General features: G+C 40.4%; 1 protein-coding gene across 1 annotated transcript; it reads left to right on the top strand.

The window, feature by feature from the left end:
- Window positions 1–420: 420 nt before the first annotated feature.
- On the top strand, window positions 421–8,310 carry LOC147634273 (ABC transporter G family member 22-like). The gene is made up of 10 exons (XM_086805402.1): window positions 421–844; window positions 995–1,494; window positions 1,915–2,027; window positions 2,566–2,819; window positions 3,537–3,876; window positions 4,187–4,519; window positions 5,446–5,748; window positions 5,979–6,263; window positions 7,198–7,305; window positions 7,696–8,310. Exons 2-10 carry the CDS (start codon window positions 1,014–1,016, stop codon window positions 7,957–7,959), a joined length of 2,481 nt encoding a protein of 826 aa, XP_086661528.1. The 5' UTR covers window positions 421–844; window positions 995–1,013; the 3' UTR covers window positions 7,960–8,310.
- The last annotated feature ends 6,930 nt before the right edge of the window (window positions 8,311–15,240 follow it).

Here is a 15,240-nt window from a genome sequence, read left to right as displayed (position 1 = left end):
TATAAGGTATAGTTATAAAACCGGCCTTAATTTTATTTACCAAAAAAACCCGGACTTTAATTAATACGTTGTCGTGATGAAAACGGATGAGTTGACTGTTGGGCGGAAAGGTAATGTGTGGTAAGCGTGGTCGGAGTGCCCTGTGGGCACGAAATGACGGGACGTAGACGGCACGGTGACGCCCGGGCTCACGTGTGTCAAAGTCGGTAATGAAAATAAAGTAAAATAAAATCCACGTGGACAAATGGATCTCCGAAAACATCTACGAAGGCCCGGCTTCTGTGCTGAGCTGGCGGCGCGTCCTGCTGTCATTTCAGCGGCCCCGCAAGCCACTGTATAACTGACACGTGGAGAAAAGTCTCTCCGAATAAAGGACTCTCTTTTTGTTTTTGTACGAGCCTGGATCGCCCATTTTTTTCCAAACGTGACAAATTGTTTTCTAAGGTCCCTTTGCTTACATGTCGTGTCCACGTGTCGCCCACCAGCCCGCTTTCGGTAGTGTATATATATCCCGCCACCGTCTCCGTTGCTAGCACCCGCCGCCGCCTGCTCAACTCTTCCTGCCTTAATCGTGATTAACAGCCCCTTAATCGCGATTAGGCAGCATCATCCCCCTCCCTTTGCTTTCCTTACTCCCCTTACTATTCAGGCATCATCATCACTATTAAGCTACGCATTCCCCTTCGTAATCCTTTCGCATCTTCATTTCAACTATGGTCGAGATCAGCAGACAACATATCCGCTCGCAAGGACAAGCTCCTCTCGAGTATTAAGAAGCTAATTTTCCTAATTAAGGCTACTGCAACAACTTCTCCTCCAGCTACAGCCCTCCAACTTATCAGTTGTAAGCAACCGTGATCCTGTCTGTTTCATTGAACTTATTCTACCGAATTATTCTAATAATTACATAAACCTTTAATTACGGATCATGCCTGTACGGTTATGGGCTGCTAATTACATCAATAATTGCGTGATTTGTATCAATGTCTCACAGGTTATTCTCAGTCAACTCAATGGCAGAATCAGATTCAATTAGAGCTGGACCAAGAGCTGCTTCTGCAGCTGAGAGCAATAATTACACACGTGATCAGCCAATTAGTTACAAGAAACCTTATGAAAACATAAGGATATCAGTGGATGATTATCCGAGCTACGGGGGTACTCCAAGCCGTGGGAGCACTCCAAGGGCCACTCCGAGCTGGGCTGCAACCCCGATTAAGGGGTCATCGACCCCTGGGAGAAAATCATTTGATGTTAATCTCGGATTCGAGGCCCCCCGCAGATCTGCTTCTCTCATGTTGAAGGGGGCGCTGGGATCGATTGCCAGTGGGCCGCGAAAGGTAATGAGTGGGAGATTAAGCGATGCCGATGACCTCCAAAGTCAATACAATACCTATTACGAGGAAGCCCGTCTCTCTAATGCTAGTCCGTTGAGAGTTCCCTTCTCCATGGCTGGGTCTGTTCAAATTCCCGAAAATGATCTCTTCACAGACGGTAATTACCCACAAATCATTGATTAATATCAATAATGCTATGTCTTAGGACGATAATGTATTAATGCTTCGTTTAATAGTGCGGTATAAAGCCTTGATCATATGAACTTACATTAAGGTATGACTAGCTGCAATTATTAAGGTATATATTTACTGCATGGTGTGTTATCCGTCCAATCGTAGTACTCTGGATGGTGGTTCTAATAAGGTTTATGGCAATCTTAAAGATGTTTCTTTGCTTAATTACTTCATAGCAACGTGCAAATACCTTTAAGATGGTATAACGTAAAGAAATAGTTTCCATTAAAAGTTTGCCTTCCATCTAAGCATATTCACCAAACTCTGCTGCTGATTAGAAGGTAGCTAGAAATCGACCTTAATTTTGAATAGATTAGTGCTAAATATGAACGATTGCTTGCAGTGGAGGCTGCCAGAGCTTATGCGGCGACAGCAGAAGAAGGGCCTGATTACATAGAAGTAGACATTGGCAAGCCTGTTAAGGATGAGAAGCCTCCTCTACGCATCAATTTAAAGGTAATTATAATTGCTTTAATTGAAGGCACTAATCCAATTAAATTAACAGTGCAAGTGTGTTTGGAGAACCGCTAATTCCACTCCTCTAAGCTCAACAATTTATCTTCTTCTGCTTTTTTTGTCATGAATTTATAATTTTTTAGATCTTACGATGCAAACTTGTGAAAACGAAAACCCTTTCTACTTGGAATCTTATGCTATCTTACTCTGTAAAAACCCTCCCAAACCCTTCCTATTGAATCCTTGTTGTGCTGTCTTACATAATCTAAAGTAACCCTATAAAAAACCCACCCTTACTATTCAAACCCTCTAAAACCCTTCCTTTTGAACTCTTGTCTCTTGTGCTATCTTACATAATCTAAAGTAACTGAGCCATAAAAACCCACCCTTACTAGTATTCCATATCATAAACCATCTGAGTAACTCCTTGGAAACAAATTAAAAAGCCCTTTCTTTTGAACCCATGTGCTATCTTACATCTTAATCTTCTTGTAGTAGTCTTTGTCACCAACGACCAAGTTCTGTGGTATGGATGCAGTTTACAGATGTGAAGTACAAGGTGGTTCTTCAAGGGGGAGCCAAGTGGAGAGGCAAAGTGGCAGTGGAGAAGGAGATTTTGCATGGCATCACGGGGTGCGTCAACTCGGGGGAGATGTTGGCCATGATGGGCCCCTCTGGAAGTGGAAAGACAACCTTCCTCAACCTCCTAGGTGGTAGAAAATCCAATCCCCAAAATGTCACTGGATCAATCCTCTACAATGAACTCACCTACACCAAAAACTTGAAAAGAAGGTATTGAGCAGCCCCCAATCATCATTGCTATTTGAGCTTCTTCTTGGTTGGGTCAGTGTTCTTTTTAATTAGTTGTTGTTTGCATATTTTACATTTCTTATATTTGTATCCAATGGGTGATAATGCTAATTCAATAGGATTTCACAATGCTAGAGTAGTCAAATGTTTACCTTAAGTGAATTTTTATAACAATGATAATTATTTTAGAGTCGTGTGCTAAGCTACTATTCCTTTAAGTGGTAATTTTGTTGCAATTTCTTAAACGTATGGCATAACAAGTGGATATTATTCAAATTTTTGGCATCACAAAAAGTTTGAATGAGCAGACAGCTTTACAGCAAACTTTACAGATATGGATGCTTGCAATGGCTTGGCACTTTTATGTACAGTTAGCTTTTCAGAAAATGGATGCTAGAAATGGCTTGGAAATTGCTAAGCAATCACACATCCCTCATACATACATGCATGCATGCATACTTACGTTTATGCACACTAAGCTTGATTGAGCCTCAATTTACATTGAGTTTCACACGAGCTTAATTGCACGAATGGATGGTTAAAGCAATGGCTTGGCGCTTAAAGAAGTAGATTGTTCATGGATGGAACAATGTTTTCTCTGATCAATGTGGGTACATCAGGCTTAGTGAGCTTTGCACAAATGGATGCTAGCATTGGCTTACACTCACAATTTTGATCAAGTTTTTTGCCCTTGTGCAGCATGGGATTTGTCACTCAAGATGATGTGCTGTTTCCTCACTTGACTGTGAGGGAGACCCTCACGTTCTCTGCACTCTTGAGGCTCCCCAAGGGGCTAACAAAAGAGCAGAAAGTGGAGAGAGCAGAGGATGTGATGGCGCAGTTGGGCTTGCAGAGGTGCTGTGATACAGTCATAGGCAATCAATTCCTGCGTGGAGTCTCTGGGGGTGAAAGGAAAAGAGTGTGCATTGGCCAAGAAATACTCATAGACCCTTCGCTCATCTTCCTTGATGAGCCCACCTCCGGATTAGACTCCACTACTGCGCTACGTCTGATTACGCTCCTCCAAAACATAGCGCATGTGAGTAATTAATCCTTAAAAGCATTGCTGTTAACATTGATTTGAGGTTAACGCATCACCATTTTATCCAATTACTAACAAATCTAATGTTTGTTATCGTTAATTCACAAAAGCAATGCTCTCATCATGATGTTGTGTGTGTGTGTGCATGCGCGCAAACGTGTGCATGTGGGTGCATGTGTGTGTGTGTGTGTGTGTGTGTGTGTGTGTGTTCTTGGAGGCATGTGGATTGGAGGGTGGCCGCCTATCAGTTTAAATTGAAAACATTAACTAAGTTTAGCTCTAATCTTTGTCACTGCTTGCTAACCAGGAGGGTAGGACCGTGATTACCACAATCCATCAGCCATCAAGCAGGGCATTTCACATGTTTGACAAATTATTGCTGCTCTCAGAGGGCCATGCGGTTTACTTTGGCAAAGCCAGGGGGGCAATGACCTACTTTGATTCCATTGGCTTCTCTCCCTTCATACCCATGAACCCAGCTGACTTCCTGTTGGACCTCTGCAGTGGCAACACCACTGATATCTCCCTACCCTCCAACCTCAAACAAATCAATCATTCAAAGCAGCAAAAGCCGGCCACCAAAGAAAACACGAGTGTTCCTCCAACCCCCTCTACCCTCCTTGCAAAGGACGTGAAGAAGGTAAATTAATATCACTTAATCTAACTAAGCAATTGTGTTTCTCAGGCTTGATTGCTTGGATTAGCATGCACCTGGCTTAATCATTGGACCTATTGGCTGGTCGATTTCATTGTTAAGCTGAGCGCTAATAATTACTCTCCGCTGTAGGTTTATATTGCTTGCCTTCTCATGCATATGTTTAATCGACTGCATGGGGCTGTAGATTTCAATGTCACCAAACTAGTTGTGGTTCAGGCTGAGATGTTTGCATTAAGGTCAAAATGTTGTATTTACCATGCACTTATTTTGCCATCAACTAATCAAATACATCTCCTTTTGCCATTAGCATGAATTTGTTCATATTTTGATGCTACATTCATATCACAAGTACACATTCCTGGCATAATTGATAGCAAACATGTATTCATATTCATATACCCATTTCTCGAAAACATGCATTCATATCTTATACACCCATTGATAGCATGCATACATCCTTATCTCAAATACCCATCACCCATTTATACCATACATCCTTTTCTCAAATTATACCCATTACCCATTTATAGCATACATGCATTCATATCTTATAAAAGCATTGATAGCATGCATACATCCTTATCTCAAGTACCCATTGGTAGTAAACAATCATCTGGCATACATTAAGTACCCATTGAAAGCATACATACATACACCAATTGATAGAGTTCATACATACATCAAAAACACATCAATGGTCTGTTTTTTTGGGGGTTCAAATTTATCTCAACCAATGCCATCCTTCCCCTTCGAGTATGACCAGCCAATTTTCTAATGGGAATTGATTAGAACTAGCCATGAACGTGCTACTAATCAACTAGTTGCATGTGAGGAAGCATTTGTGTGCAATAATTAGGATGAGATGAATTGGATTAACAAGGACTAATCACTGATGGACTGATGCGCAGTATTTGGTGGGGTGCTGCGAGTGTCAAATATCAAGCGTGGAGAAGATGGCAAGGGTGGGAGAGAAGAAGCAGGCCCGTGAAGAAGAAGGTGGTGAGAGTATGAAGGTAGTGGGGTGGGAGAAGCGCACGTGGGGGACAACATGGTGGGAGCAGTTTGTAATTCTGCTCGTGCGGGGCTTCAAGGAGAGGAGGCACGAGTACCTTGGCATGCTTCGCATAGTGCAAGTGGTGGCCTCGGCCTTCCTTGCCGGCTGCCTTTGGTGGAAATCCAAGCACTCCAACGCACAAGAAGTACAAGATCAGGTGAGCTGATCACACCCCTCCACGTGTACGAATCTATAACGTTAACCTTCTCACTTTTACTTAAATAACCTGTTAGATCATAAATAACTTAAGAGGCAAAAATGCAAGGCAGGATGCCCCCAAGGTTGAACTCTATTTGGTTGACTTGATTTAGTGCAATGATGAGAGGGGATTTGATGATAAGTGAAAAAAAAGTATTTCTCCTAAATCTTCTCAAACTGTTGTTGCAGGTGGGCCTCATCTTCTTCATGGCGGTGTTCTGGGGTTATCTTCCACTTTTCACTGCCATCTTCACATTCCCACTAGAGAGGGCAATGTTAGCCAAAGAGCGTGCTTCAGACATGTATCGTTTGAGTGCTTATTTCATGGCTCGCACTCTAGGCGATCTTCCGCTCGATCTAGCGCTTCCCTTTGTGTTCATGGCCATCCTATATTTCATGGCCAATCTACGGCGAACGGCTACTGCTTTCCTCCTCACCCTTCTTACAATTTTCCTCACTGTGATCACATCTCAGGTACTATTCATTATCAATGTTGTGCTAATATTATTCATCGCTTTATATATATACATATATATGCACATACACATACATATGTATGTATGTGTGTGTGTGTCATACATATATGTATATATATATGTATGTGTGTGTATACATAGACACACACATATGTATATGTATGTATGTATGTATATGTATGTATGTAGGTGTGTCTATGTGTGTGTGTATGTATGTGTGTGTGTATATATATATGTATGTGTGTATGTATATACGTATATATATACATACACATATATACACACACACACATATATATATATATACATTTATACACACACACATATGTGTGTGTTTGTGTGTGTATGTATATATACATATATACATACACATACATGTACACACACACACACACACACACATGTTAATGTGCTAAGATTATTCATTGCTTTTTGTAATATATGTAGTAAAATACTTATCATTAGTGTATTAAATTGAAAGGCTTGAATCATTTCTAAATTAGTGTAATGGTACATTAGATTGAATCTTGAATCATTTCTAAATTAGTGTAATGGTGCATTAGATTGAATCTTGAAACATTTCTAAAAGGTATAAGAGTAGGATAAGGTAATACAGCATGCATGACATAAAACCCAACCACCACCACCACCAACGCACCCCCACCCACCCACTCCGAGATCCTAAAAACACTTTCGTGTAGCCACTCAAGCCATTGAAAATCCCATTGATAGAACATTGTGAAGCATAATTTAAATGGTTAAGCACCTTCATGTAGCCATTTTTGGTTAGTGCAATTGGCATTTAAATTCTAATGAGTGCTAGATAGTTTACAATCTAGCAATATTAAAGATGCGGAGATAACTAAGAACTTCTTTTGATATATTTTGATTACAATTTCTATCAAATCTTGCTTTCAAATCTTGTGTTGTAGGGCTTTGGGTTGTTTATTGGTGCTGCAATGATGGATGTCCAAAAAGCAACCACTTTTGCTTCTATAGCAATCCTAGCTTTCATGCTAGCTGGAGGCTTCTTTGTGCGGGTACTACTCTCTTTCCTTGATATCCCACCACTACCCACCTTCTAATAATCTTTGCACAACTCACACTTTTGCATATTTATTAGATCACATGCTACTTTGCCTTTTAATTGATAAATAAGTTTTGCCTAAAAAGTATACCAACTGCATGATATAAACATCAAACTTTTCTTGCCTCGCATCATTGTTGTCTTTTTCCACTTTCCTAGAAACTCACCCTAAGCGACTATGCTAGTAACAATGTGTGTGTCTATGGTCTTTTATAATACTATTAAATTGACCTTTCAAAAAATTTTAATTAATCTTTAAAAAGTTATTTTTTTTTAAAAACATTGTGAACTAGCTCTTGATTTTCCATCTACAACTAAATAATGTCTACATTTTCTTTTGCAGTTTATTCCACCTTTTGTAGCTTGGATCAAGTACTTCTCTTTCCAAGCACACACCTATAACATATTAATCCAAGTGCAATATGCAAATGACAACTCATACAATTGTACAAGTGAGGGTGGTTGCCAAAGCATAGAAACATCCCCTGCTCTCCACAACACATCTTTGCATGGTGGTATAAAGTCAATGTTGGCCATGTTTGTTATGGTCTTTGGGTACCGCCTTCTTGCATACATTGCTCTTCGCCGCATGAGAACAGCTGCCTAGAGGGTGCAAGCAAGTTCCAATTGACTGAGCAACTAACAAAAGGATCAAAGTGACAATAATGATAGGTCTAATCGAGATTTAAAATAGTTAGCAGTATAAAGCAAAGTGGATATCTTTTTAGAATCAACAATTTGAGAACCCATTCCTTTATATTTCAACTCAGACTTGCCAATATGGGCTAGTAAATCAAACTCCTATCTTTTTTGGTCTTGCAAGTACACTTTTTCTTGCACATCAATGCAAAAGAGAATCTAGATATGTTACTTATCATGCCTACCTTGGCACATCATATGTAATTTTCACATCTTGTTATTTAGTCAATACATAAGATAGTTTTACTTGTCCAAGAAATCTAACCTCCGAAGTAAAGAATTTTTTTCTATGTGTATTACATTTATAAAAAAGATTCTATTTGATTTATTCCTTCATGGTTGGTTCACCCAAGCTAAGCGACCTTTTTCCACATGGTTAAATTATAAGTGCTAAAACTTCTAATTTGTTCAAAAGGCCACCATAACCTAATATAATGTATTCTCTAGTTCCTTTCATTTTTTTCAATTTCAAAAATCAATGTTTTGGGTAGGGGTTCCTTCTGATGAGTGGAAACTATAAAGCTATGTGGTATCTTTTCTCTTATTCAACATGAGCAAGAATTATTAAGATTCATATCCCTTTATATCATGGATAAATTGCCTTAAATAAGTTACAAGCTAATTTTAAAATAAAAGGTGGTCTTTCCTTCTTGCAAATTCTTCGAAGCAAGTACTATATTCCAAAAGATTGCTGGTAAATACAAAATTTTCAACACGTGTCTTATTGTGGTTTTTTTTGTTGGATTAATTTTATAAGATCATTCCTTGTTATGAAATACGTATTTCCTCTTTGGTGTGGACTTGAGCCCATATCTTTTACATGATTTGGAAAATTGAAACTCACAAGCTATAGATCCATATGATTAACAAAGCAATTTAAAAACATAAATCAAAATACAATCCCAAGTGGAAACAATTCTTCTTTTCTTTAAGAAGATGAGAAAGTTCCTTTAATATTCTTTGTGTATATTTAACATTTATGAAGATTTGCTATTATCCACTACCTAAAGTTTGATTTTGTATTTCAATGACAATAAAGATACACACACAATGCATGTGCTTTTTCATGACAATTTTTTTTCACATTGATGTGAACATATGCTAATGGATGTCTCCTTTTATGAAAACATTGAAAGCATTTTGGAAGGGTACTAAGAAAATATTAATCAAACTTTGGTGTATATTTCTAGAGAATGATGAATTGATCAAGATTTAAAATATCATGTGTGTGTAGGACACTTAATGGTATTCATGATACTTGGGGGATGTAATAATATTGGGGTGTATATGTGGTTCATGTGTTAACTTTTTTATTACAAGAGGATGGACTTTATTGCATCCTGATACAATGCCACGTTGAATAGGTAAACATATGCAAAAATATGTTACTTAAAATTGGAGTGCATATGTGGTTCATATGTTAACTTAATGATTACAATGAATCTATTTCAACTAATAAAGGTCTCATGTAAGGATGCTAAATAGTTTTGAAATAAAGGAAAAGAGAAATGACCTTTCATATAGTTTATACACTTTATTAGCATCATATCCCAACACCAAGATGAGTAGCTATGTACAAGGTATTCATGCATTTCCAATCCATCAGTTCTCATATCAATCTTATTGTTGGAAACACTTCTTTACACTCTTTCAACTTATAAGTATATTATTAGAACCCTATTATAATGCCACATTAGTATTTAAACATTGCAAGAGACTAGGGTTGGCCACTCAAAGCATGGAGTGACAACACAGGTGTGGGTCACCATCCTAGGGCAATAGCCAAGAAATTCCATGAAAGCATAGGCAAGAGAACCAAGAAGACATGAAAGTCTATAGAGTGAATATGATCAAAAAGGGTACAATGTTGAGCCCTATGCCTCATATAGCCCAAGGCTCCTAAAAGTACACATGTAAATGTCCCTAAGCCCAAGTGCCTAGGCCCCATTCCCCATGTGCATGTGTACCCAAACCTACTGTTGAGATATCGAGCTCATCTAGTGAGGCAGTGGACACTGATGACCCGCCTGGGGGATAGGTCCCATACTTACACCACTGGCATGGTTGGTGAGATCATGGGTGATATGTGGCCAGTGGGATGACAGGCTGTGTGTGACAGCCATTCTAGAGACTGGCATAGTTATAGCGCCAGCTCATTTAGTTAGGTTCACACTATAGAGAACCCTAGTATGTATTTGGTTGAGTACTTTTTCATAGCGTGCATACTCTTATCTTTGTATATGGTGTGTTGAGCGTTGTGTGAAGAAGAAGATGATTTTCAGTCTCTCCCCTTGTGTGTTCTCTTTTAGGGTTTTGTGAGTGTGTGTGTGCTTGTGCAAGAGCTCAAGCTCTCTTTTCCCATGCATCTTTTCATGGTATCAGAGCCTAGTTCATGCTAAGGGCTGAGCTACAAGCAAGAGAAGCACAGGAAGCGGTACAAGGGTAAGAGCTTCATCTACTCTTCCCTATTTGTGTTGGCGACGCTACACCCTTGTCGAGAGCTCTACGGCAGGCACCGGCAATCGATCTCCGATTGAGGAGCTTTCTTCGTGGGAGTAAAGCTATAGGGTAACTATTTTGTCCTATCGGCGTCCTATCGGACAGAAATTTTCGGGCCGAAAACGTGTTTTGGGCGTGTTAGGACCTCCCTTTTCCTGAAAGCAGGCGATTTCGAGCACTGTGGGTAAGTCATCGATTCTATGTAGAACTCTGTTTCAAGAACTGCAGGAAGACAGATTGGTTGTGTAGACATTGTGTGTGCTGCAAGGAGGTCAAACAGTTGCCATTGGGTGTATGTATGAACATTAAGGTCACTGGTTGTGACATTTGAGTGTAGTACAGTACCGCTGCACAATACCGCTCTGCAGAAAATATAGCAGTTTGTGTAGGACAAACCAGAGTGCTGTTTCTGGTAAATTTGTGTCTGGCAAGATGTCAAATGATGGCATAAACCAAATTGTTGCTGAGAAGCTTGACAAGAACAACTTCCATTCTTGGAGGTTTAGGTTGACAAATTTCCTGATGGGAAAGGGTTACTGGGACTACATAGAAGGTGAGCATGAAGAGGCACCGGAGATATTGGCCGACTGCTGCAGATGTGAAAGAGTTCAAGGATTGGAACCAAGGAGCCACAAAAGTTATGTATTGGCTCTCTATTAGTATACAGGACACCATGATTGGGCACATACAGGATGCCAAGTCCTCCAAGGAGGCGTGGAACACCTTGGTAAAACTCTATGAAATGAATACCAAGGCACAAAAGATACAGTTGAAGAATGAACTTCATACTGTGGAGAAAAAAAGTATGTCTGTGAGAATGACTATGCATTGAAGATCAAGGGTATTGTGGAATCCCTTGCATCTATTAGTGTTTCAGTAGTAAATGATGATGATAAGGTGGAAGTCTATCTACGTGGTCTCGAGCCACAATATAAGGCGTTTAAGACGTCTATTTAGACTCTCGGAAAAACATTCCCAATTTCACAGATTTGGTGTCTATGTTGATTACAGAAGAGAAGAGCTTGGGTGAAGACCAACAGTCTTCACAAAACAAAAACAATTCAGAGCAACAGGCCTTCTACACAAGTTCAAGAAGAGGACGAGGTAGAGGAGGCCGTGGATGCGGCCAAGGAGGTGGCTGAACAGGTAATCAGAATTATGGCCAGCAGCAGCAACAACAACAACAGTCTCAGAATTTACAAAAACAACAACACGCAGGTGGAAGAGGCCAATTCAGAGGCAGGGGGGAGTCAAAGAGGTCATGGAAATTGGCAAAGGCAGTATAATGATACACGTGGATGCTTTTATTGTGGTAAGCCTGGACATGTGCAGGCAGATTGTTTATAGGAAGCAAACTGACATGCAAAATGAAAAATTGCAGTAAAACAACTATGCATCCTCGAGCAAAAACAATGAGGATAATGAAAGGTTGTTTGTTATGCAGCATGTCGTTAATGCCATGTCTGAAAATATTGAAGCAGCACATAAAGATGATGTATGGTACGTTGATTTCAGGTGCTTCGAACCACATGACAAGTCATGGGGAGTGGTTCAAGGAGATGAAAAACCTTGAAAGACTAGGTTTTGTGGACACAGGGGATGACACTGCTCATCCAATTGCCCATGTTGTTGGAGATGTGCCATTGTCTATGCAGGATGGCAAAGTGAAGTACCTTGCAGATGTACTTCATGTTCCAAATATAACAAAGAATCTGGTTTCAGTTGGCCAGATGATTGAGCAAGGTTTGCAGGTTCGGTTTAACCCTGATTGGTTGTTATGTTGAAGACTTTAAAGACAAGTGCAGGTTGGTTGTTGCAAAAGGCAACAAAGTGGGCAGAATGTTTACATTGAATGTAAACATACCTGAAGTGAGTGTTGCGATGTTTGCAAATGGTTCAAGAATTGTTGCAGACATAGACATTTGGCATAAAAGAATTGGACATGTGAATGTGCAGAGAATGAAGTCTATGCAGACTAAAGGAATTGTGACAGGGCTGCCAAAGTTTAAAGTTAGAAATGCACTAGATGTTGTGCATTCAGATGTATGGGGTCCTACAAAGACCATGTCTATGGAAGGCTGCAAGTATTATGTGACATTTATTGATGACCACACAAGGAAAGTGTGGGTATACTTCATGAAGGAGAAGAGTGAGGTGTTCACTCATTTTCAGATTTTCAGAGTTATGATTGAAAAGCAAACATGGAAACATGTAAAGTGCCTAAGGTCAGATGGAGGGGGAGAGTACTTCTCCAATGAGTTCTCTGAATTTTTGCAAAAGAATGGTATTCAAAGACAGTTTACATGCAGATACACTCCGCAGCAAAATGGAGTTGCTGAGCGGAAAAACAAGCACATTGCTGAGATTACGCGAGCATTGATGGGAGAGAAGAATAGCTATTGGGCTGCTGAGACTGTTCTACAGTAGTTTACATCATGAACAGGACTCCAACCGCCGCGTAGCCATACATGATGCAACTCCAGAGGAGAGGTTTACTGGGCAGAAAACCTGATTTGTCTCATCTGAAAGTCTTTGGATGCATTGCATATGTGCATGTGCCAAATGACCTGAGAACTAAGCTGGATCCAAAAGTTGAAAAATGTGTGTTTATTGGGTATTCCCTTGAGCAAAAGGGATACAGGTGTTATAACCCTGCTACACGTGAGTTGAGGGTAAGTAGGGATGTTGTTTTTTATGAGATGAGCAGCTGGTATGCTACTGAAAAAAAAGCTGTTGGGACTAATGTGAGTGGAAATGTGGTTGCACAGAATGCAAGTCAGCAATCACAGTCTTTGAGTGGACCAGGAGAGTCCTCATCTAGTGGTTCAGTTGATAGACCATGGAGTGGCAGGCTGCGTCATAATACCAGTCCTGCAAATGTGATTAGTACATCACATAAAGGCAAAGAGAAAGTGGTTGAGCCCCTTAGTATGCCTGACATTTTTGCATGGCATTCTCATGTTGATGGAGAGTCTAGTGGCTCAGAGATGAGCCTTGATGAGGATCTTGGGATACCATCTATGAGAACACCTGGTGTAAAGAAGGCTATGGAAGCCATGAATGCAAAGCTGCGAAGATTTGGGAGAGTGAAGAGTCCTGTGCAGAGGTTTACCTATGATGGTTATGTGGCACATCACTATGCATACATGGCAAAAGTTGTGCAGGTTGTAGAGCCCACATGCATTGATGAGGCTGTTGGAAATGTGTGTTGGGAGAAAGCTATGGATGAGGAGATGGATGCACTATATGGAAAATGACACTTGGGATTTAATGCAATTGCCTGAAGGCAAGAAAGCCATTGGATGCAAGTGGGTGTACAAAGTAAAACATAACACTGATGGAAGCATAAGGAGGTACAAGGCTAGATTGGTAGCCAAAGGATATGCGCAGACATATAGCATTGATTATGAGAAAACTTTCAGCCCAGTTGCCAAAGATGGTAACAGTGAGAGTTGTGATAGCAGTGGCTGCGTCAAAGCAATGATTTTTACATCAGATGGATGTAAAGAATGCATTCTTGCATGGGGATTTACAAGAAGAGGTGTATATGTTGCAGCCACCTGGTTATGAGGATATGAGTCACCCCGAGCATGTTTGCAGGTTGAAGAAAGCCTTGTATGGCTTAAAACAAGCACCAAGAGCATGGTCTGACAAGATTTTTGAATATCTTGTCACTATTGGTTTTCATGTAGCCAATGCAGATTTCTCGCTGTGTATGTGAGACACAGTGATAGAGGGGTTGTGCTTGTTGTCATCTATGTAGATGACCTGATCATTACGGGGGACCATGATGTAGAGATCTCTGATGTAAAGATCTTGCTTAGACAGAAGTTTGAGATGAAGGATCTGGGGGAGCTCAAATATTTCTTGGGCATTGAGTTGATTAGGTCACCACATGGTATTGGATTACTACAGAGACCGTTTGGCTTGGACATGTTGTCCAAGTATAGTATGACAGGCTGTAAGCCTATCTCAGTGCCATTGGATCATAATGGCCAGTTGAGTGCAGATTCAGGAGAGATTTTGGAGGATCCTACTATGTATAGGCGCATAGTAGGAAGCTTGATCTACATAACGATCACCAGGCCAGATTTGAGCTATGCTATTAAGTTGGTGAGTCAGTTTATGTAGGTTCCTCGGAAGCTGCATTCGGATGCATTGAGACGCATACTGAGGTATGTGAGGTCTACTTTGCATTGTGGACTATTTTATGAAACTGGGACAGAGATATGTGTACATGGGTACACAGATGCTGATTGGACTGGTAGTATCTCAGATAGAAGATCTACTAGTGGCTTCATGTTTTCTTTGGGGAGTGCTGCTGTGACTTGGAGCAGCAAGAAGCAAATGCTGGTTGCTCTATCCAGTACTACAGAGGTCGAGTACAGAGGTGCTGCTTGTGAAGTAGCTTGGTTGACAAAGCTACTTTTGCAGATTTGGGTCTATCAGTGGATAGACAAGTTGTCATTTTCTGTGACAACATTAGCAGTATACAGTTGGCCAGGAACCTAGTTTTTCATGCTCGCACGAAGCATATAGAGGTCCACTACCATTTTGTCAGAGAGAAAGTTTTGGCAGGAGACGTTGACCTTGTTTATGTCAGCACACAAGATCAGGTTGCTGACATCTTCACCAAAGCATTGGGTACAGAGAAGCTCCGCAAATTCAGGTCTTCGCTTGGTGTACATGA

Source organism: Cibotium barometz, chromosome 11 (genome assembly GCF_041138505.1).
Source record: "Cibotium barometz isolate CiBa-2024 chromosome 11, ASM4113850v1, whole genome shotgun sequence".
In the NCBI taxonomy this organism is placed as follows: domain Eukaryota; kingdom Viridiplantae; phylum Streptophyta; class Polypodiopsida; order Cyatheales; family Cibotiaceae; genus Cibotium; species Cibotium barometz.
This window is presented reverse-complemented; position numbering and strand designations above follow the sequence as displayed.